Source organism: Oxyura jamaicensis, chromosome 17 (genome assembly GCF_011077185.1).
Source record: "Oxyura jamaicensis isolate SHBP4307 breed ruddy duck chromosome 17, BPBGC_Ojam_1.0, whole genome shotgun sequence".
Lineage (NCBI taxonomy): Eukaryota > Metazoa > Chordata > Aves > Anseriformes > Anatidae > Oxyura > Oxyura jamaicensis.
In genome coordinates this window covers 5,322,670-5,344,327 of record NC_048909.1, presented here as the reverse complement: position 1 = coordinate 5,344,327, position 21,658 = coordinate 5,322,670, and the positions used below count along the sequence as shown (strand labels likewise).

General features: G+C 52.3%; 1 protein-coding gene across 3 annotated transcripts in view; it reads right to left on the bottom strand.

Annotated features, from left to right (window-relative positions):
- Nucleotides 1-21,658, bottom strand: part of FAM102A (family with sequence similarity 102 member A) — a 33,161-nt gene that overhangs the window by 3,920 nt on the left and 7,583 nt on the right. For 2 of the 3 annotated variants that reach the window (XM_035341666.1, XM_035341667.1), the window contains 7 exons: nt 9,531-9,651; nt 9,200-9,229; nt 5,407-5,523; nt 4,868-4,914; nt 1,848-2,002; nt 597-704; nt 139-328 (listed from right to left, as the gene is read on the bottom strand). In XM_035341666.1, the coding sequence (XP_035197557.1) occupies nt 139-328; nt 597-704; nt 1,848-2,002; nt 4,868-4,914; nt 5,407-5,523; nt 9,200-9,229; nt 9,531-9,651 (768 nt within the window). The remainder of the gene's footprint in view (nt 1-138; nt 329-596; nt 705-1,847; nt 2,003-4,867; nt 4,915-5,406; nt 5,524-9,199; nt 9,230-9,530; nt 9,652-21,658) is intronic. The other variant, XM_035341668.1, reaches the window with a different exon arrangement.

Below are 21,658 nucleotides of genomic sequence, written 5' to 3'. Positions count from 1 at the left end.
TCAAGACAGCCTTTCAGATACTCTCTAGCTTCTCTGAGCCTTCCTCCTATTGACTGCTTCCAATTTACTGCTCCTTGAAGACCAAGGAGTAGGTTCTGTCTCTCCTTCCCAGAGGGGCTTTGCACCACAGTTACCTACCGAGAGGGTCTGTCCAGCAGAAGAGCTGGTCTGGGGGGCCGGGGCGGCTTCTCTAGTTTGTGGTCACGTTCTCCCTCGGGGCACTCCACCGTCATACTGAGCCCTCCGGACGCGCTGCTGCTGGTGGAGGTATTGCGGCGGTGGGTCAGGTCGGACATGCTAGAAGAACGGGAGTGCTCTGTGCTGTAACCTGCAAAGGCAGAGCAATTACAAACCAGTTTTTCCCTCCTTCCTGGCAGCTCAGCTAACAGGCAGGGCAGCCTCAGACCAGCAGCTCTGCTCCCAGATACTGAGGTTTATTCATTCATATGTGAACTCATCTGTAGAGACTAAACAGGAAATTGCTATTACAGGGCTGGGTAGGAGAGATGGCTGCAAACTGCTCTCACAAGAGCTCGCAGCAGGAAAGAAAAAGGGATGGGGCCGCTGCTGGCAGAACCACACAGATCAACAGTTACCGGAGATCTTGGACTGCTGGCTGGCGTAGCTGGAGTTCCGCGAGTGCCCCGAGTGGAAGACTTCCTCAGGGCTGGACAGATTCTGATCGGGTTCTTCTGGGACACCTGCTGAGAAACAAGGCACTGGTTACACCACAACCAAGCCAGCATCTTGCCCGCTGCCTAGGACAGAACACTGATCCTGGGACACCAGATCAAGGAAAGTGCAAGCCTGTTTGCTGAAGCCTGCTGTACAGGCTAGCACAGAGCTTACAAGCACCTTGAAGCAGGGAAGACAACAACAAGGTTCTCTGTCAAGCTCTGATCACTAATTCTACCATCCAGTGCCTGAATTAACAGGCATCTCTAGGGCCTTGAAGGACCCAGAAGGACAGTTAGTGCCTGAAATTTAATACTTTTAACTGTGAACAGCTAACACCATGGAAGCAAACAGCCACTATCAGTAAAGCGTTATCATTTCCATTTGAATGCTTCTCCTGTTCATCCTTTTCTCCTGCTATTACTTGAGAGTGAGTTTAGCATGACGTTTAGCATTTAAATCACACCTGAACTTGGCACCGAAACCTCAGGATAACCTCCGCTTCTTCGCCCTTGCCCCATCTTGCCTCTCTTGCAGCAAGTTTATCCCAAAGTGCCCCAGTGTAACATCTGCCAGCTTTTTAAGAACAGCACTTGCACACTGTGCTAAGTGTGAGGCGATGTGACAGTGCTATTTTGGTGCAGCGTGCCTGCCTGCACGTTGGGAGTGTGCAGGGAAGGGAAAAAAAAGCAACGGGAAAATGCGGTGTCCTTGAAAATGGGCTCGCACAGAAGCCAAAGAACTCCACATCAGCAGCTGGAACAAGGCCATCAGACCTTAAACCAGCCTCTGAAACCTTCAGAGGAACTTTTCGAGAAGATAAGCTCGAGCACCAGAATAGCTGAGTGGAGAACAATGTTAAGTACCACTGAGCACAATGGCAGGCAGGGATGAGTGCGGCACAGGAGTTATTAAACCCACAGCAAAAAGAACTAATTGCTTTATCTCCACCAACACAAGTATGCATGCGGCAAAGATTGGGGCTTCCTCTCCTCAGGTCCACTGAATAGACAACTTGTTTTTCTTAACTTTCTTAAACAAAGAAAGAGGTGAGGATTGGTTTGGGAAGTCATGAAAAATTAAAAAAAAAAACTGTGCTTGTAATTGCTGGGAGAAGGAAGAGTGTGCGGGCAGACCCGGGCGCTGCGTGGCTCCGGGACGGGCGTTCCTACCCGAGCTGAGGATGGTCGCTCTCGGCTTGCTCTGACGCAGAGAGCCAATTGGGGCTGAAGTGCTGTTGCTGCTCGTGGTTCCCTCGCCCTTGCAGGTGAGCTGCAGGGTGGAGTCCTGCCCCGGAATGGTGATGGATTTGGCTGTGGAAGGCGGCCTGTAGGCAGAAGAGAAGAGTGTTACGAAGTGCAGGGCAGGGATCATCCCATTGCACGGGGGATTCTTGCTGTGCCACAAGGCCCCCCTAGCCTCCCCGAGGAAGGGTTGGCAGCCCCCCGGGCTACAGCACAGCGTGACATTTGCTCCCTCCCCTAAAACCTGGGTCTTCCCTAATCCGTAACACATCCGGACTGCGGAGCTAGCACTTTACGAACTGCTGATTACAAGGAAAAGCAAGGCTGAGGTAAACTAAGGCAAAAAGCGACCACTCAGTCATTCGTACAGGACAACTGCAGTATCCTCCAGGAAACTATCCAGAGCTGCCCTTTTCCCCCAACATGTGTTCCAGCGGCCAGTCGGCCTCACAAACAGGAACCAGCTTGTTTTCAGCTAGCTCGAAATCCCAGCACCATCCTGCTACACCTTTCTGACCCGGGTCAGAGAGAAGCCTTTTATCCCAGCACCCTTACGAGAGCATTTTACAGCCATCAAGTGACCTTTCCATTTTTTAACTGATGATTAAACTACTTTTCAGTGAGACTAAAGTATTTTTCCAGCTGTCAGAATTATTTTTCTGGTTGTTCTGCACGCTCCCAACATCCCTCTGCAAATGCTGACTCCAGGACAGAACTGCAAGTGCCTGAGCCCCCTCCCTTCCTCCAGGAGGGTTTTTGGGTCAAAGCCACGGCATGTGCAGCGTGGCAACGTTAATATTCCTGCTGGAGCCCTCACTTCCCTCTAGCCTGAAGCCTGAGCTGTAACTAATGGATTACGCTACGCTTTTTAAGCGAGGAGTGAGAAAGCCAAACTTTTATTTGTCTCACTTGGAGCTCTGAGGTGAGCGAGGGAAGATGCTACACGAGGGAACCGTCATATAGTTTGGGAGAAAGAATAAAGAGCTAAAATCATTTCTTACGGCAGCCAGACAGCTACAAAGGTCGCAGGAGACCCCCAGCACACCTTCCTGAGGCAGGGGGAGCAACCACCAAAAAGACCACCACCTCCCAAACCGTGTTAGCAGTGATTTACACACAGCCAGGTGCTCTGGGGACCTTGTTTCCCAGGTTAATAAGGTCCCTGCTGCCTCAGTCAAGCCCACTGCTGCTGCAGCAGCTGTCGGGTCGGGCGAGCAGCCTGCTCTCCCCTCCTGCACGACACCCAGGAGGGGAAGGTTCCTCCCAGTGCTGCAGAAAGCAAGTGCTCGGCGAGCACAGTCAGGAGTGACTTCCCAGCACTGCTTAATTCCTGCCTTATCCTCTAACGAGTGTCATTTCTCAAAAGCTCTCCTGATCAAGGACTGCTCTACATGCAAAGTTTCCATTTTTAGACATTTGCACATCATCACCATATAAAGAAAAAATGGGGATGACTGCAAAAATCCTGCAAGAAAATGCGGAGGTTTGACTTCCAGGCTGACCCCACTTACATTACATTGATATTTATCCTCAGTGCTGTATAATTTCCAGGTACTAACAGTGAGGTTTGATTCCACAGTGAAAAAGCAACAGGTATTTTTGTCAAACATTGGCAGCCATCGCTTCCATTTATCATTGAAGCTGATCCTAATGAAAACATCTGTTAAAACATCTATTACCATTGAATGGTTAGGATTTAAGATGCCCAAAGTTTCCTCCTGAAGCAGTTTTTTTCCAGATCTGATAGCGCTGCAGTTACTGTTTGAAAGGCTCACAAATATTGCTGCACTGTGAAGAGGCATTCACAAGATACAAATTAGGCGGCTTTTTATAACACCGCGAGCTCACTGATGTGCTCGAAGCCAGCTCCTAAAATTAGACCGTTTAGCCCAGAATGCCGCTGCCCGGAGAGGTGACCTGAAGGTAAAGCTTTCTTCTCCCACGCTGCTGGGAGTCAGCAGGAAATATTCTGTCAGCACAGGGCAGTCCTGCAGCAGTTACACACCTTGCTGCACACTGGCTGGGATCACTGCAGTGTAAAGGCACATGTCGCTGCTGTATTTGTTAATTGATTCCCCAACAATTAACAGAGCAACAAAACTGCTCTGTAGCTCTGCTGCATTTATTCTTTCTTTCTTTTTTCTCCAATTTCTCTACTACTCAATAGAAATTATGATCCTAGGATCCTGCAGAAGAAAGAGAGAATTAAAATGCTTCAGCCTCGCATTGTTTTTGTTGCTATTTCAATTCAACATCTTTATTTTGGAGTGCTATGTGCTGAAACATGGCAATTTCCAAGACTGTTTTCTTCATTGACCTTTCCCTTCTTGGAGGTCACTGAAACCAACCCCAGAGCTATGAGAAACTGTCCCTCGTGTAAAACACAAAGTTTGTTATCAACATCTGTTAGTTTCCAAAACTCAACGACACTAGGAGGGAAAAAAAACCACCACGCACAACAAGACTCTTTCTTCCCCCAGAAGAAGGGAATAGAGAGACAACCCCAGTCCTTCAGAAGGATACAAGAGATCTGGAAATCAGGTTTGAGTTTAAAGGGGAAATTTGAAAATACTCCCCCTGCCATCCCATCTCACAGAGCAGGAGTGAAAACGCTTTAGCAGCCCTTGCAGGTCACCCTTCACGTCTCCTATCACTAGTCGACGTTACCCCTGGCCCTGACATTCAGAACTTCCCCACTCTGTTGCTGATTCTTCCTTTTTATAGCTGGGAAACAACAGCAGAGAACAAACCAACCAAAAGCACAGTCTTGCTCTACTACGCTGGCTGATCCAACAGCCCAGACCATCATTTTGCAAGCTTTCCCCCATAACATCTTATCTCAAGGACGTCTTCTCCTCCTCCCCAGCAATTTCAGTCTCCAACAGAAGACTGCAAGAGCACCAGGAGCGCCAGTCCCCCCAGAACAGGACGAGTACTCAGAAACTCACGTTTTGAAGCAGGGGTCCCCCGAGAGCAAGGACATCCCGATGGTGACCTGCAGAGAGGGAACAAGGCCCAGAGTTAGCCATCCTGCAGTGAGACCTCACTTCACAACAGCCAGGAGGTCAAGGGCTCAGTGTAAAGATTAGTGAGACCCAGTTCCTCTCTAAAGGAGATCAGCTCCAGGGATTTAGGGAGGTATTCCCTCCCTTTCCCAAGCACGGGCATCAATGGCTCCAAGCTGTAGGGGCTCAGCAGGACACCAGCCTGGCAACCCTGACAGTGCACTTCAGCCTTTTTTTTCCCCCAAGCTCATGCTTTCTCTGATGATAAAAAATGTTACCGAGGGTTATCGCTTGGCCAAATGGATGCCAAGGCATCAAAGGGCAACTGTGATAACGGCAAACCTCCCTGCTCAGACCGGCAGCATAAAAGCAGAACCCTCTCTCTGTACATAACAGGATCTTCTTTGAGGCTCAGCACTGTGGCTGTGATCTTTTTTTATTCAGTAGCAGGATTTCCACTGTGGCAGGATCAGCTGCCATACCTTTAGGATGGAGTTGTCCTGTCGCGTGTTCTTGGTGTCGTATCCTTCCAGCAAGCAGCAACGGACAGTGGATCCAGAGCCCGCAAATTCTGCCAGGTTTAGATCAGCAAAGCCCAGCTGTAGCCACAAAAACAATGGAGGGGAAGGGGAGAGAACAAAGAAACAAAAAAACACTTCAATATGGGGATATGCAGTGTCACCCAGACCAGAGAACAGCACCGCTGTGAGTTAGGGCAGGAACACAAGCCAGCACACGCAGAGATGGGATGGGGAGGGTCGCCTTCCTCATCCCCAGCCAGGTGAACGCTCTGGGGGACGTCAGCCCTGTGCAAGGGAGGAAACAGGGCAGGGGTGCTGGCCAGGACAGCGTTAACCAGCCCGCAGCAGTTGCATAACCAAGGACATGGAAGGCACTCGGTCACCGATGTGGAAAAAACAGAATCACACATACACAAACATAATAAGGCGCTCTTTGTATCGGGCCATCCCAGAGCTCAGCAGAGCATGGGAGCTGGGAGATGAAAGGATATTGTTACAGAGGAAAGGGACACTGTCCTGAGCCACAGAACGGAGCCTTGCAGCACCGCTGGCTGGGAATGGAGAGCCACAGAGCCACGCGTGTGCCCTACTGCCACAGATGAGCTGCTGCGCTGGGCATCTCCTGTAGCAAAGCTTCCTCAGCATCTCCACGATTTAACTAGCTAGTGGTACGTTTGGCAGGCAGGAGGATGAGAAACGTCGGGTGAGATTTAGTTATCAGCTCTCCAAACTTCCTCAAACAAAGAGAAAATAAATAGGAAAGGTGACAAAGTTAAAGATTCAAAGAGGATATGGATGCCTCTAGAGCACAGACACAATGAGGAGTAGTTTTGCTCTTCTGCTCTAGTTCCTGGTGTAGGAATACAGGGCTTTCCCAAAAGAAAATAAGTTACAGCTTCTTTTACTCAGAACTTTGGCAATAAGTCAGTTGTGTCTCACCTACCCTGCCCAGAAAGAGATGCTGTACCCCAAATCTGACCAAACAGCCCCAGCACAGAAGGTCAGCATCACCTCAACGTACAGGTCAGCTTCCACAGGAACACGGAGAGAAGGTGGACGAGCAAATGCCCATGCCCAGCTGTTATTTTGTGCATTACAGTACAATTCTCCTGACCTGGAGCTGACACCTGGGTGACAGAACTGAACCACGAGCCTCAGACTAGCAGCACGCTAAGGAAACGCGGTGATCAGCTGCGGCAGCTGATAGGGAGTTACAGCACCAACCAGTCACTGTTGTATGAACGTTGTTCCGTATCAAGACTGCTCCCATTATTCCACGTCAGAAGTCTAAACCACAGCCTGCACAAGATGATTCAAGCGATGACAGCAACAAGATTAAGGTACCTTCGTCCTCCGTCCCGTTCTCAAAGGGGAACAAGTGCTGATGGCAAATAAGAAGTGTGACAGAACAGGAACCTTTCAACAAAAGGAAGGAATTAAAACATAACCTAACTTCACTCCCTCTCTTCTCCCTTCGTAAGGGCTCCCAGAACTCGAGTGTTTCTCCAGTTCCTGCTGCAGGTGTTCCTCTCTCTCTCGCAGTGCCGAGGGTTATGTTTCTTGCTGAATATTCAGCAATAATGGAAAGAAGTAGAGACTTTATCTTTCAGAGAGAAACTGGGGAGGAGAAAGCCGTGTGCAATGCAACACATCAGAGCAACAGAACTGGAGGATGGAAGAGAGGTGGCACAGCCCCCCCCAGAAGAAGAAGAGGGCACCCGAGGGGCCTGGACCCAGACCCCCCCCGTCCTGCACCGAAGCACTAACGAGGGCCTCGCTGAGGAGATGGGCAGGGGACAGATGTGGGATGGGACTCCAAGCAGCCACGCTGCGTGCTGGGGTCAGAAGCCCTCCTCAGGAAGCAGACTCCCAGTATATAGAGGAAGGATCCCTTAGCAAGAGGATGTTTTCAAATGTAACCTTTCCTAATAGTTTCCTCAGGTTTCCAGCCGGCTGATGGCGTTTCTTCCAGCTCGGGGAAAGAGTTTCCGCTTTATCAGTCCTTCCTGTTGGTTTCCGCTCCATAACCCCTGACACCGAGGTGACATTAACGTCAATCCAAAGGTACACAATCTATGGAAAGTGTCCTGAGCACAAACAGCTCCGCTGCTCTTACCCTACTGAAGGGGGACCAGGTAGGGAGGGCACTCCACACCTGCCACGATCAGGGGAGCTTCTAGCTGAGCAGATGTAGTTTGAGAAGGTGAGGACGTGTTTAGGAATGGGGAAATAACTGCATGAACACAAACAGGCTGCTGCTACAAACATTAGGAATACCAAGTAACTTGATTCTGTCACAAGAATCTGCCTGGAAATGAGTCTGAACACGCCTGCTCCACAGGCCAAGACTGCAAAGCCCAACCACCCTGCGTGGTGCGACACCCCTCACCTCCATGCAGGTCACATTCCTCAATTCCAGGAGCCCAGCCCGGCTGGAGAGAGCTGTGGGAAGGCACTGAGGGACCATGTGCATGCATGCGACTCATTCCACTTCTTCACAGGAGACCGAGCTCAAAAGAAGATGAATACTTGAGCTCTGTTTTCTGATTTTGGGCTGGAGCAACTAAATCTCTTAACACGCCTCTGAATGCAACTGCAGACCGAGGGAAGGGGAAGTAGGTTACAACATGACCTGACTAAGAGTCCAGGTTAACTCCACCACGGAGACTGCCTTCCAGCTTCCTTTAATTCCCCATTTCCAAATACAGTGGGAAGCCTCAGGATGGGCATCGAGGAGGAAGAGGCCGACGCATTTACACCTCACAGGCACACCTCTTCCTCCGGCTACGCTGCGCTCCCTGGTCAGGCAGCTCTGCAGGACGCAGGAATAACCTCCCCCTCAGCGTCAATTTAGTGAGAGAGAAACCGATGGCCCCACAGACAGCGTCCTCACGTTAGCCACAAAAAAAGGAACAGTGTGGGCAGCAGCACTGCCCTCTGCCACAGGGCACAGCGGTACCTGGGTGTGAGTGCAGCTCTCCTCTCAAAGCTTTTTAGACCCACGGTCTCAGGAAGGATATTGATTAGAAGAAATTCTTACAAGGTTCTGCGTGACCTGAACATTTGTTTATTAGAAACTAGCACCAGTGACTCATTTTCAAATAAACATGGTTTCGGGCTCTGTGCGAACTCCGCTCCTAAGCCAACATTGTCTCTTGTTCCAGCACAAAGAGAAGGGGTGGCATCCAGCCCATTGTCTCTCCCACAGCCTGAGTGAGAAAACGAGTGGGGCGAGTGCGCGTGTAACAAAACAAAAACCTAACGTCCCTGACGATCAGCTTGTTTCTTGCCTCAGTGCCTCCTGTGTCCTGGAAGACAGTGATTTCTGCTGTAGGTTTCTGCCTGTGCTCACAGTGCAGCGAGGTGCCTATCCCAGTCACAGATGGTTACTGTGTTTGGGAGAGCACAGTAACTCAAGTCTGTATTTCTTTATTAGCAAGACATTGCCAGAAGCCAGAAAGTTCACATCTGACTCAGAACTTCCCCAAAGTTTGAGGACATGCAGAACATCTTCCCAACCCCCTTCTCAAATCCACATCCAGTGCAATCTGGATCCTGTCCCAGTAAGTAAGGTTTTTTTTTGGGAAATCACTTAATTCAGGCCGAAGAACTAACGAGTGCCTCTCCAGACTGCCTCTCGCAGCAGCCATGCTGCGCTCTGACCGTTCAGCCGCTGCTTTCTAAAGGGCACGGAGCACTAACAGCAGACAAGACCATCACCGCTCTGACACGTTTGCCCTTTCTTTACTCTTACCTTGGAGTAGGTTTTTCCGCCCTTCAGCTCCTATAATGGGAGACAAAACAAACAGGAAAAGAAGCTATTATCTGCGCTGGGGAAACATGGGGAAAGTCGTTACTCAATCCTGGAATTTGGTCTCAGGATTTCACAAACTTCTGTACCAACACCCTGCTCCCTCCCACTCTCGGTCAAGCACCCTCGCTGGAGAGGCGAGCTCCATTTGGTTTCTGTCTTAGCCCCCCAAATCCTCCCTTCCCACCACTGCAATTTTTGCTGTCAAAAAGCAGCTCGGAACCAACACCGAGACACACACGGTGCCTGCCAGAAGCAGAAGTCGGACGCTCACCTTACGCACAGACACACGGCAGATGCAGGGGTCCAGGAGCCCAGTGGCGGGGTTGGCACTCATTTTGCACACAAAGGTGAATTTCTTTTTCCAGCGGACGCAGTTTTCCTGCACTTCCTCTCTGTGGGAAAGCAAAAAAATGGTGTTCAAATAAAGGTAAAAAGCCAAATCAATCCCAGTTGTTATCTTTGACTGGGAACACGGTCTGCAAAGATCCTCTACAACCTACCTCGACCCACGCCACCCGAAACGGCACCGTACAAAGGGCGTTAGGTTAGCATCAAGCAATTTCTCTAGCCAATGCAGATAAAAACACATCTAGGTTACAGGGTAGGTTAATCATCTCATCAGCATTTGCCTTAAACTCTCCCAAGCCCTTCGACGTTTCCTGCTCAGCTGGTTTAGTTCCTCCATTGTCCAGCCTGGACAGACCCAGGCTCTGTAACTCAACTGGGCTGAAGGTTTCCCAGCTTATCTTCCTGCAACGCCCGTACGGCCTCCTGCGCAGTAAACGTGCTTTCTGTCCCGGACAGAGTGTCCTTCCCACCCTGCTCTGTACGCCAGGACTGAGCCCGTGAGAACAGCCAGCTCGAGGGAGGACACACAGAGGTGGAAACGCCGGTGGGTGCAGGCAGACAGGACCAGGCCACGCGAGAAGAGCCCGAGGTGAAGAGGAGCCCACGTCCCTCACGCTGCTCTCACTGCCCAGCCCTGATCACCGGCCACAGAGCCAGGAGGCTGCGACTCGGGCACAGGGTGAAGGAGGAGGAGGAGAAGCTCCTCTCAGAGCACAGGAGCTGCTTCAGGTAGGGCTCAGGCCCTCCAAGGAAGCCGAGCTTCATCTCTTGAATACCACGGGTTCAAAGGGGCAGGGGAAGGAGGTGCGGGGGGCCTTTCGTGAGGCCCTGGGTACCAAGAGATCCCCTGCAGGCTGCACGGCGAGGTCTGATCTGGTTATCTGATCCCGTTATAGCTCAGCCCCTGGCCCCCAGCCAATTAAGTGTTCAAAGTAACAAGGCTGGGGGGAGGCACGGCGCTCCTGGCAGCTCTGAGCTAGCAAGTTTGCATACAGCTCTTCTCTCGGCACAGGACAAAGGAACAAGGGCACCAAAACACTTGCTGGCTTTAGCAGGGAAAGGGAAGCTTCCCACCATCCAACAAGGGCACAGGAAAACTGGAGAGACTGGAGGGAAGGGAAACGAGACCAGTCTTGGTATCGCCTGCTCCTGGGAAGGACGGAGCAGACACCAGAGCCCTGCAGCCCCTTCCACAACCCTGAGGCGAAGGTAACGCAACAGGATGCCGGGGAGCGGGTCCCGAGCCAGCAGGTCCCTGCCAGCCCTCAGAACTTTCTGTGGGACTTCAGTGTGACGGCTAAAGGGAACAGCAGGGACCACAAACAGGGCAGGTGACATAACTAAACCCTGCAGTCCTCTGTAGCGTAGATACGGGCTGGTCTTCCCTGGGTACAAGGAGGGAAACCAGAAGGCCGCGATCCCTTCAAGGCGGTGAACTCAAACTCCTTGGTGGCGATGGAAGTCATTGAAATACCAGACATCGAAGTGCCGAGAATACCTCTGAATTTGGGATTAATTCCAGATGAGGTCTGGTTCTCATTGCTCCACTCAGCTCAGTCCAACTCCCTCAGGCAGGAGAGGAGATACATTTCCACAGGGATTAAAGAGGCTTTGCCCGTAATAAAACATTCACCAAACTAGCCAACGTGAGTTTCAGACCTGAGGTGCCTTAAACCTGACATAGCATAACTCAAATGACCTGAAGGAAGGAGAATTCAGACACAGAGGAGAAAAGCATTCAAGAGAACACAATAATGCTTGCAAACCCATGTGCTTCAGACCTGCAAGGATGGTATATGGGACGCAGAAGACACCAGGCGCGTCAGCAGCGTTACTCTTCTCCTGCCAGGCACGACAGCCCCTTGCTACAAGCACAGGTCCCAGCACCGTACCCCCTGCCACAGGCAGCCAACTTTTGGCACGGCGTGCTGTGGACGGCAATCCCAGCTCCCTGCCTCACCCGTCCGATGTGCAGGAACCCCGCCAGCGTGCGAGTTTTCCTACTCGTGACTTCTCTTTGCATTACAAAGCAGCTCTGATTCAGCATCTGCTGGATGCGGCCAAGCCCAGTGGAGGCTAATGATTTAAAAATGTGGCAAAAAGTCCTGACCGGGAATAAAGAGCTGCTTCACGAGCTCTGCTAACAGACCTCCTGTTTCTTATTAAGGATATACGTCGGCCTTTCCGAACTGCTGTGGGTAGCACGGCCCAGGCGATCAGGGGACGAGCAGAGATTTGGGGACGAGCAGCACCACGACCGACGCGCCTGCAGGTGCACACGGAGCTCAGGGCCTTGCGTGGCCTCCGAGGGGGCTGCACAGGATGGAACCGAGATAGAACTCGGAGCTGCTTTCCAGTCACAGTTTCACAATCATTCAGCAAGGACTTTCAACGTTTTTGTCTTTTCGGAGTGGCTTTTCAGGGTGGGGGCTGGGGCCGTGCCATCAGACAAGCAAGCAGCAGCATTGTTTCGAGCCAAACTGTAAAAAATTAGTTCCACATTTCCAAGAGACAGCATGGGGTGAAGCAATGGGCTTTGTCTATCCGCCTCCCAGCAAGTTATCATCAGGATGGTAATTAGAGAAGACTAAAATAGGAAGAAAGAGTGGACTCGGATGAGGAGCAGTCTTGCATTTAGCTCCAGAACACCCAGAGCGCGCTGAGGGATGCACACAGAGGTGTTTCTTTCCATCCTAATCACAGGGCACCTAAAAGCAAAGCAGAAGCTAACAGCTTTAAACCAAAAGTGTCTAATTTTAAGTTGTACTCTGTATTTGAAGCGCCAGAAATAGATTAGAGCAATGCCAAGCGCTAGGTGCCAATTCAATGGGTCTTCAGAAGTTTTATTTTAAAAAAGCTGTCCGTAGCGTTTTGCAAAAAAAGCCTCCCAGAAGGCTGAATGCCTGCCAGGCTAAGCTTTGCCCTCTTCTGCCTCGAGACTTACTCAAAGCTATGTAATTACTCTTGCAGACCTAAATATACCACCGCAGAATAAACCAACGCAACCCTGCGCCAGCTTTTGTGAAAAGTGGGCTTCCAGAGGGAGCTGCGAGCTGCTCGCCTGCCTCCAGCCCTGCAGCGAGCCCAAAGGGACCGCACGCCGTGTCCCCGGGCACCGCCGTCCCCATAGAGTGAAGGTGGACGGGGCAGGGAGCAGTGGGAAGATGTTTTGGCGTGGCAGGGGCCTAACCCGTGGGCACGACACACAGCAGCAACCTGCTGGTTTATCTGCTTTTACGTCCCGCGCAGAACTAACAGTGTGCTTGGTGAAAACCACAAACCTCTCCGGGCTCAGGTCTCACGCGCAGCCTTCCTGCAGCTCTGGAGGCAGGCGGAGGAAAGCACGACGAGCAGATTTCATAGAAGAGATGTTTACCTACTGTGATTTCAGTGCCATGGACAGAGCAGCGCTGTTACAGAAAGCCACGACGCTGAGTGCGAGCTCGCTGAAACAAGCACACAGGGAAACGCTTCTAGAAAAAGGCCACGTGTAGGAGCCACGCTACCCAGGACAAGCACGGCTCTGTCCCACAAGGCAACCCAGCTATCGAAACGCCACAACAGAGATTAAAACTTCTATTTACAGCCTCAGAGCTGAGCTGTGCCCAGCTGGGTGTGATGCTTCTAACACGACCCGCTGAAACAATTTTGCCCGGCTGACCCATTTACAAGAGCAGTTGCTTCGCTCTCGCTTTGTGGCAGCAGCCATATGTAAGAGAGCTAAAAGAACGAAACATCCTAAAAAGCCTGAAGGCTTACTGGGAGGGCAGAGACGACAAAAATAGCTTCCCGATGCCAAGCGCTGCAGTAGAGCAACGCATCTCGGTCTGGTGTTTCGCACACAGCAGCAGATGTGGGCAAACCTCGGGCTAAACAAGCCGGTACGGAGATAAGTGCGCACAAAGAGCTGCTTATTCACATCCCCTCCTCCTCACTTACACAAAGGGTGAGGGCGAGCTCTCCTCTTTGTGATGCCCAACCCGCACGCCCACGTCCCCCAGCCTCCCAGAGGTGGCTCTGGGTGAGCTCCCTCGAGCAGAACTAATCCCTGCCGGCCGCAGCAGACAGCGCTCCCCGCTCCCCTCGCTGGTTCACCTCTTCACGCGGCAGCACAGCACCACTGAAGCTACGTCTCAATGCCATCAGGCACAAAAAAGCTAACTGTTTTAAGGAGGTCAATGAGGCCAGCCCCAGCTCGGATTCATTTACAGTGCGGATTGATAAGCTGCCTTCCGAGGGGTCCCAGCACTCCTGCAGGGGGTCTTCAGGGGAAGAAGGTGCTGCGGGTACAAGGGTGTTCCCTCAGTCACAGGAGAAGGAAAAAAAAACAAAATCAGGTCAACAGATTGCATCTGAAGGGCAACACCACGTGCCTCCTACAGCATTTCTTTCCACGTGTGTCTTGGCTCTGCTTTCAGCTGCAGACACACACCAATAGAACCAGAACGGCTCAGGTTGGAAGGACCCTGAAGCCCACCTAGACCCCACGGCACGGATGCTACCCCCTAGACCAGGTCGGCCATGGCCTCATCTAACCTGATCCTAACCACCTCCAGGGATGGGGCACCCACAGCCTCTCTGGGCAGCCTGTGCCAGGGCCTCACCACCCTCCGAGTAAAGAATTTCCTCCTAATATCTTACCTAAATCGACCTGCTTTGAGTTAAAACCATCCCCACTTGTCCTATCGTTATCTGATTGAGCAAAAAGTTTCTCTCCATCTTTTTTGTAACCCACTTTAAGTATTAAAAGGCTGCTATGAGGTCTCCCCGAGCCTTCTCTTCAGGCTGGACACCCTCAGCCCTCCCAGCCTGTCTTTGGAGGAGCATCCTCACAGGACTGCTGACATCCCCTTAGCTCGCACCGTCTGGATCAATCCTGTGCTACGCCCTGGAGCCAACAGCTCCTGTTTTAACCAGGTTATCTGGTGCAAAGCTCTAAGGGAAGAGACGCCTTCGGTAAGGCCTAGGGAAACCACCTGAAGATCCCCCTCCCACAGGGATCTGCTAAGGCCTGTAACCAGCAGTCACACCGCCGGGCTCCCAGCACAGCGAGGTTTACACCATCCTCAAACACCGCGGTCCTGCTACAAACGCAGGGCCTAATTGCTGCTTTAAAGCATGGAAAGCACAAAGGGAGGTGAAAATACATACAGAGGAAAGCGAGCCTTTACCTAGCCATTAGCTGGTTTAGATTTACAATCCAAAAGCTGTAGGTGGCCCCAGATAATGGCTTAGGAGCGGGCCCTTCAGCGCAGCACGTATTATTAAAGCAGGCTGCATCGCCAGCCTTCTCTACCTGCTGCCAGGCACAGGTGAGAAGCAGAGGCAAGGGAAGAGGCAGAGATCTGGGCCCGGTGCTGAGAGGTTCAGCCGAAACATATTCCAAGCAGGAGAGGTGAGAGAGAGACCACCTTCCTCGGGGAACGCCACGCGGGGCTGGGGAATGGCTGGATACACAGCGCTTCGAGATCCAGGACAGCTTAACCTGGCGGTGTACGAGTGCTCTGTGGATATAAAAATTCCTTTACACGGCGGGGTTTTTGTTTTCCCTGACCAGAACGAAGGGAAAGGACAGCAAGCAGCCCTCCTCACTGCGGTTCCTCTGTTTTGCCCGGCTTACACCACGGAGCAGCACAAGTGGCAGCCCCGAGAGCCGGAGGCTCCCCCTCCGCACCCAGCGCCGCGTCCCCCAGCTTGCACAGCACGCAGCAGCAGCTACGACGGAAAAGCGGCTCGGAGATGGACGATGTGGACTGCGTTACTAGGAGAACCAAGCGAGCCTTCGTCGTTCGCAACAAGGCTTGTTTGGATGTTTCACTGCCAGTGTTTTAGCCAAGGGTTCGGTGGGAAGGTCACCGCATCCACCAACCACCAGATTAACTCCTGGGTTCCCAGCAGAGCCACTCGAGGAACCACAGCACCGAAGGGCCTACCGCCAGCCCCACACCTGCCGTTCAGTTCTGCGCTCACACCCGAGGGGAAGGAAGGTGCCCACGGGCTGTCTAAAGTCCAGGTCTGAGCACCAGTGCCTTTGGAGTGAAGTCCTCACGTGAGCCAGGGGCAAATACAGGAGAAAAGACTACCAGCAACTGTACAGAAAGACAAACCAACAGAAGCAGCTTCAGGCACAGGCGAGAAGCCAGGGGAAGGAGCTGCTGCGACCGTCTCCCTGCAGGGGAAGACGGCACCACGACGTGCGAGGCGGGTAAGGGAAGAGCTGGAGCAAAACCCAGGTGAGCGTGAAATAAGAGCGGGATACAACGAGCCATTTGCTCCATCAGAATGAGCCGCTATCTGGCCGGCAAGCGATTGATTTTTATGGCTTGAAGCTTATCTCCAGCAGGCCGCTTCTGAAGACACGCAGCTTTTTGAACCCTCCGAGGACAATCAATGGCGATAAAGGTGCACCGGGACGAGGCAGGGAGCAGCAACACCTCCTGCAGAACGGGGCAGCAGTCAGCCACCAGCAGAAAACCCTCCAGCAGCGTTCCTGCCTGGGCATCACCAGCCTCTCTGCAAGGCAGCAGCTCAGCTGTGCCTGGCCTCCACGCATGCCGAGTGAAACCCCACGCGGGATGTCCCGTAGGTGAGATCCCTCCAGTGCATCATCTCCTGGACTCACTGTCCAGCGTATCCAGGGCTTCTACAACCCAGCACGAGGGCTCGTTTTAGAGGGGAAAAAGAAATCCCAGCTATTTCTTGCATCTAAGTCTTCAAACCATTAAACTCTTCCTTTCTAATGGCAGTTGACAAAAACCAGCACGCAGCCGGGGATGGAACGCTACGGCACGTTGCATAAGGAGATAAAAATTGGGCCAAATGGAGAAAAAAAGTCACAGGATAATGAACCCTGAAGACAAGCTATAGAACGAGTCAGATGAGTTTTGGAAGGGTGAGCGAGGGTGGAGCACGGCGAAGGCAGGAGAAATGCTCTAACAGACATGGCCATCGAGAAGCGAGGACGCACACACTGCACGTCAGCCAGGGGACGCGCGGCACAGCCAGCTTTGAGGGGGCCGTGTTTTGTTCTGTCCTTTTGATTCGGAGAAGAAAAGCTGGAGCAAGGACGAGAAGGGCCTGTAGCAGTGAATATCGTGCAACACACCTACTGTTACACGCTGTGCTTTAGCCGGAGCAGCCTGGAGCAGCACGCATCTGAGGGCTGCTCGCCACATCCCCAGCACACAAGTGCCTTCTGGTCAGCGGCCAGGGCCGTGTGCCAGGAGCAAAAACATCACAAAGACCCAAACTCTTAAGTGTAAAGGAAGGAATAGCTGGATGGGTGACTCAGTTACTGAAATACGAGTCTGTAACAACGCGCAGATCGAACGCTGGAAGACGCAATGGCTTTTTATAACAAAACCTGAGCACGCACTGAGTCACAGCCCGACTCCCACCTCCATTGTTCTGATGGACTCATTTGGAGCTGGCTTAGCCGAGCAGGAGCCAGGTGCCAGGCTGCCAAATCCATCACCGGCGCTTTCTTATCGTAAGCAAACGCACAAGTATTTACAGAAAACACCAGGAACAGCTCCGCAGCGCAGATTTCGCTTGGTCTGCCCAGGTCAGCCCTGAGCTGCAACGCTCAGCTTACTGCACAGCCAGCTGGACTTAGGGGGACGAGACCTCCGTGGGACTGGAGAGGAGAAAGGAAAGCCTCCCAAATCCCCCAGCGCCTGTGTGCCCTGGGGATAAATCACAGCAGCGATCTGCCTTGCACTTCTAACAGAGGAACCAAAGCTTCAGAAAACCCCGCAGGTTTGCTCTGAACAGGCACTTGCAAGGCGAAGGTAGATTAATTCACCGTCTCTCCGGGACAGCACAAGGTTCTGTAACACCGAAGCTTGGGAAGCCTTTTGCTCGTGGCAGCCTGTAGATGTGCAATGAAGATTCACCGATTATCCGCTGCTGATGTATTTATAAACTTGCTTCATCCCCTAAGTGTTAGCTGTCAGTTTGAGAGAGCCCAGCTTTGCCTTTTGCTGCCTAAATTTGGGCTCCTACTAAAGAAAGGCAGCGACGTAAAATCCAGCAAGGAAAACTCTGGTAGTGTCCCTACCACGAGGGGTACAAGAGACGGCCACGACTCTGTGCTGCAAGAAAGCCGTGCTTGTGAACAGAATGCTCTTGTAAAGAAAAAAGACAGCCACCCTTCCAAGCAAAAAAAACCAAGCCCCACGCACACGCTGGGATGAAAAATCAAGACCTGGGTCTTGGGATGGGATATTCCAGGGCTTTGCTGGGACAGCAAGTCTGGAAAATGAGAACTCTGGAGCGAATCGCCACGAGACTAGGAACAAAATCCCCGATACAAGCAACACGTGCACTGAACAAATCTGTTGGCCCCCCAGGCAGGTTTATGGCACGGGAAGCCATGCTGAAGCTCAACTACTCAAGCTACACGTTGTGCCAATATCAGCCCCGTTTCAGCCAGGAGAGTTCGCCAGCGTAGCCGTACCCGAGAAGTCTTTGTAGTGTAAATTAACCTGCACACGAGGCCAAGTTCATTTCGGGAATAATTTCATTAATACCGCGTGATGTAACATCTCTGCAATTTGGCTCGAGTGTGCTGGAGAGCTCTTCAGTAAATAAGCTGCCTGAAGTCAACCCCGGTGCTAAAAGTATGTTTGGTTACCCAAGAGGTAACACCCTGCTGTGCCCAGGCATGCTCGGCTGTGAATCACCTCTACACGGTACACGTTTCATCAAAAACAATAAAATCGTCCAGGAAAACATCCCTTTGTGGGTTAAGACCAGCTTTTCCATCCCATCAGATATTTTATGCTGCTTCAGTTTCTAAAGGCATTGTTGAGCAGCGCGAACCGGGTCACTGCGTTGAAGGACAAGGCTTTAAGGACAAGGCACAGCCGCCTTCTCGCTGTACCTCAGGCCCTTCCATCAATATTTGGTGCCGCTCATCTGCGGAAAGGCTGCTCAGCAGAGGTCTGCGAGTGACAGAAAGCTGCTGAACAAAGCCTGCTGCATCCCTGCCTCGTCACCATCCCGGTGGCAACAGGCTGGCAGTCTCAGCGCTGCCGGTCCCCGTTCTCCTTTCCCATCTTCTCCTCTTGCCTCGGCTCCGGCGTGCGTCAGCCCCGGTGTCACGCTGTTTCAATACGCAGAGCTGGCAGAAACGGACAAATTGCCTTTTGGCTCGATTTTATCAGTTTACCACTGGAACGGTGAGGTCAGAGGAGTGCCAGAGCCAGCACGGGGGGAGCGGAGGGGAGACGGAGGCGCAGCGGTCGGATCGGCTCCGGCTCCCCCAGACCCACAGCTCCAGGTAAAGGCAGTTCCCCGGGACCGATACCCCGTGACGTAACGGCACGCTCACTCTGCACTGACGGCATCCTAATCAGAGAGAGGTAATTACATAAATTACATCTCGGTTAGGAGCAGAACGAGGGAAAGTGCAGCACATGGTGACACACCGGCCTGCGCTGGCTGTGCCACCGGGAGATGGTCGGCTAGGATCTCGCTGCTCGCCTGCCAGGAGCGGGTTCTGGAGGATCGGAGCATTTACCTCCCCCGGGGCTGTCACCACCGGCAGTACTCAGACACATCTCCGTGATCCTCCTCTGCTGAGAGCCACTGCAAAAGGAGATGAGCAGGAATCCCTGCTGGAGGGAAGGCAGCACGCAGGTTTGTTTTGAAAGAGCAGTCACGCTCGCGCGGCAGGCGGGAAAAGCCATCGCCATAAACCTACGCCGGAAAGCAACCTTAACGAGAACAGCGGCCAAATGGCGTAGTCAGCTACCCCAGGACCAGCAGCGGGGTATTCGACAAAGCTGGAAGCAAACGTGAGAACAGTTACAGGGAACCCAGCGCCCCACAGCACAGCGCTTCCCTCGGGGCAAGCACTGCAGGCTACTGAAGGCACACGAGGAGCCTTCTGAACTCAGAAGGAATTCAGCATTTACGCAGATGCAGCTGAAGTATGAAATAAAACACACCAGGCCCCTGACAGAAGCCAGGAAAGGAGCTTCCCTGCAGAGGGGCTGCTGTGTGATGATCGGTACCGAGGCAAGCAGCCTGTCCCCAAAGGAGCCCGCGTTGCTCAGGCTGGAAGCAGGACACGAGCAGGACCCGGTACAGCCAGGCCACGGCAGTAAAAAACTCAGCCACTGCTTCGTTCCGGTGCGATGAAGCATCAAGAAACCCAAAAAGATTGCTGGATTATAAATAATGTCCTACGTTCCTGCCTCACAGCCAGCAACGTGCGGGCACAGTCTACGTGATGATGGGAAGAACTGGATAAGAAACAGCAAAAACATGGTAAAAGCCACCAAAAACCCCGACACCACACTAACCTCACCTTTGTTAAGTGTGATAAAGCCTGAAAGAAACTGATAGAAGGCTGGGGGGGGGGAATAAATCTCTAAGCCTGTTTTTTTCCAGACAAGCCTTTCCTTCCCCTTCTCCTGGCCATCAGCGCATTGTGATGAGCAATGTTATCCCCGAGGGACTGGAAACAGAAGTGACTGGGCAGAGAAGAGGGTAAGCAAAGCCCCGGCAGCACTCGTTCTGCCTCTCGTTCTGCGGTACTCACACTCCTGACTTCCCACTTCAGGAGGAATGGGACCTCCAGCCACAGGGCACGAGGCAGGCAGGCACGTGCTGGTCCCTTCCCCGTGGGCCAGCCTCCGTTGATCATTAACCCAGCAGCCATTAGCGATCGCCTTGCCGCAGTCACTTCCTACAAAGTTTTGTTCTGGAAGCAAAATGGAGGTGGGTACCCCGAACTGAAGCCCCGAGGCCACGTCCCATTTACGGGATTTTCTCCTGTGGGTTCCTTGTTCTGCTTTTCCATCGCAAAGCCAGGCTATTATCAAGCCTAATGCTTGTTAAAAGGCCCTAAACGAGACCTCAAAGTTCATTTTCTGCTTTTTGTACCCTGAATGGCAAGAGAAGGGACTCGCCTCGTTTCAGCTAATGCACAGCTCTGGGAAGCTGTAATCCCAAAAACGTTTTCTAGCTCTGACCTTTTTTGTTATTATTTTAGAGAGCACATTTTGGGGCTAGTTACCAACCACACGCAGGGCGATGGTTTCTGCAGCTCTCTGAAGCTGCATTACTAATTCATGCTGCAGCTTTCTGCTCCTTCCAGCACACTAAATCCACGCGCTCCCTTCCTTCCTCCCATGGAAGCAACCCCGGTGCTTTCAGCCTCAACAGACAGCGCTCATTTCTTATTTAGCGTACAGCGATGGAAGTATTTTTAGCTTCAGTCCCATCTCCTGCAGCAACACGGGACCCTCTAGCACAAGGCCTCCTCTCAGCAATGAAGTGCGATGAATCCAGAGGAAAGGCGTGATCCTGCCGCCCCGCCAGCCCACTTTGTCTGCAGGGAACGCATCCGCTACAGAGCCCACATCCATACACGGTGCCTTATCTAGAATATCCTGTCTCTTCAGCACTTGCCTCCTCCCAAGCCTCCAGTCTCCACGCGCTTCCTGTTCATTTTCCTCCTCATCCCCGTCCCCTTTCCTCTCTCTTTTCCTCGTCTCAGCCTCACCATCAACCGAGCTACATGGGAGACTCACGAGAAGCACGTGGAAGTGACATCCATGACGATCAGCGCTCTCAAACCCCTCCGAACAATTCCCTTTCTTGCTCATCGGATTAAAAATACACCGAACAACAGGGCCGTTCATCCAGCGAACACAGGCACAACTGTTTGCCATGGGAAGGGCCTTTCAGACCCGGGCACTAGGACGGGATGCTGAGTCCCGCTGCGTGGTACCGGAGCTCACGATGCCAAGCCAGGGTGCTGATGCGTATCGTGTCTCCCAGCAAGTGCACAGAGGCATCATGTGAATAACCTGCAAGAGAGCAAAGCCTCTCATCCTGCAGGTTGGGCAGCTGGTGCTGGGGTGGGGCAACATGCAGCCGCCTGAAATAACGCGGCACGGATTACTGGTACGAGCCCTTGGGCTGTTACAAAGGAAACAGCAGATCCAAACCCTGGCCCAGGATATTCCTAAAGGCTGCTGATTTGTACATAGAGAGCTAGAGAATAATTCCTGACCCGTTTCAGAGACGACTGCAGCC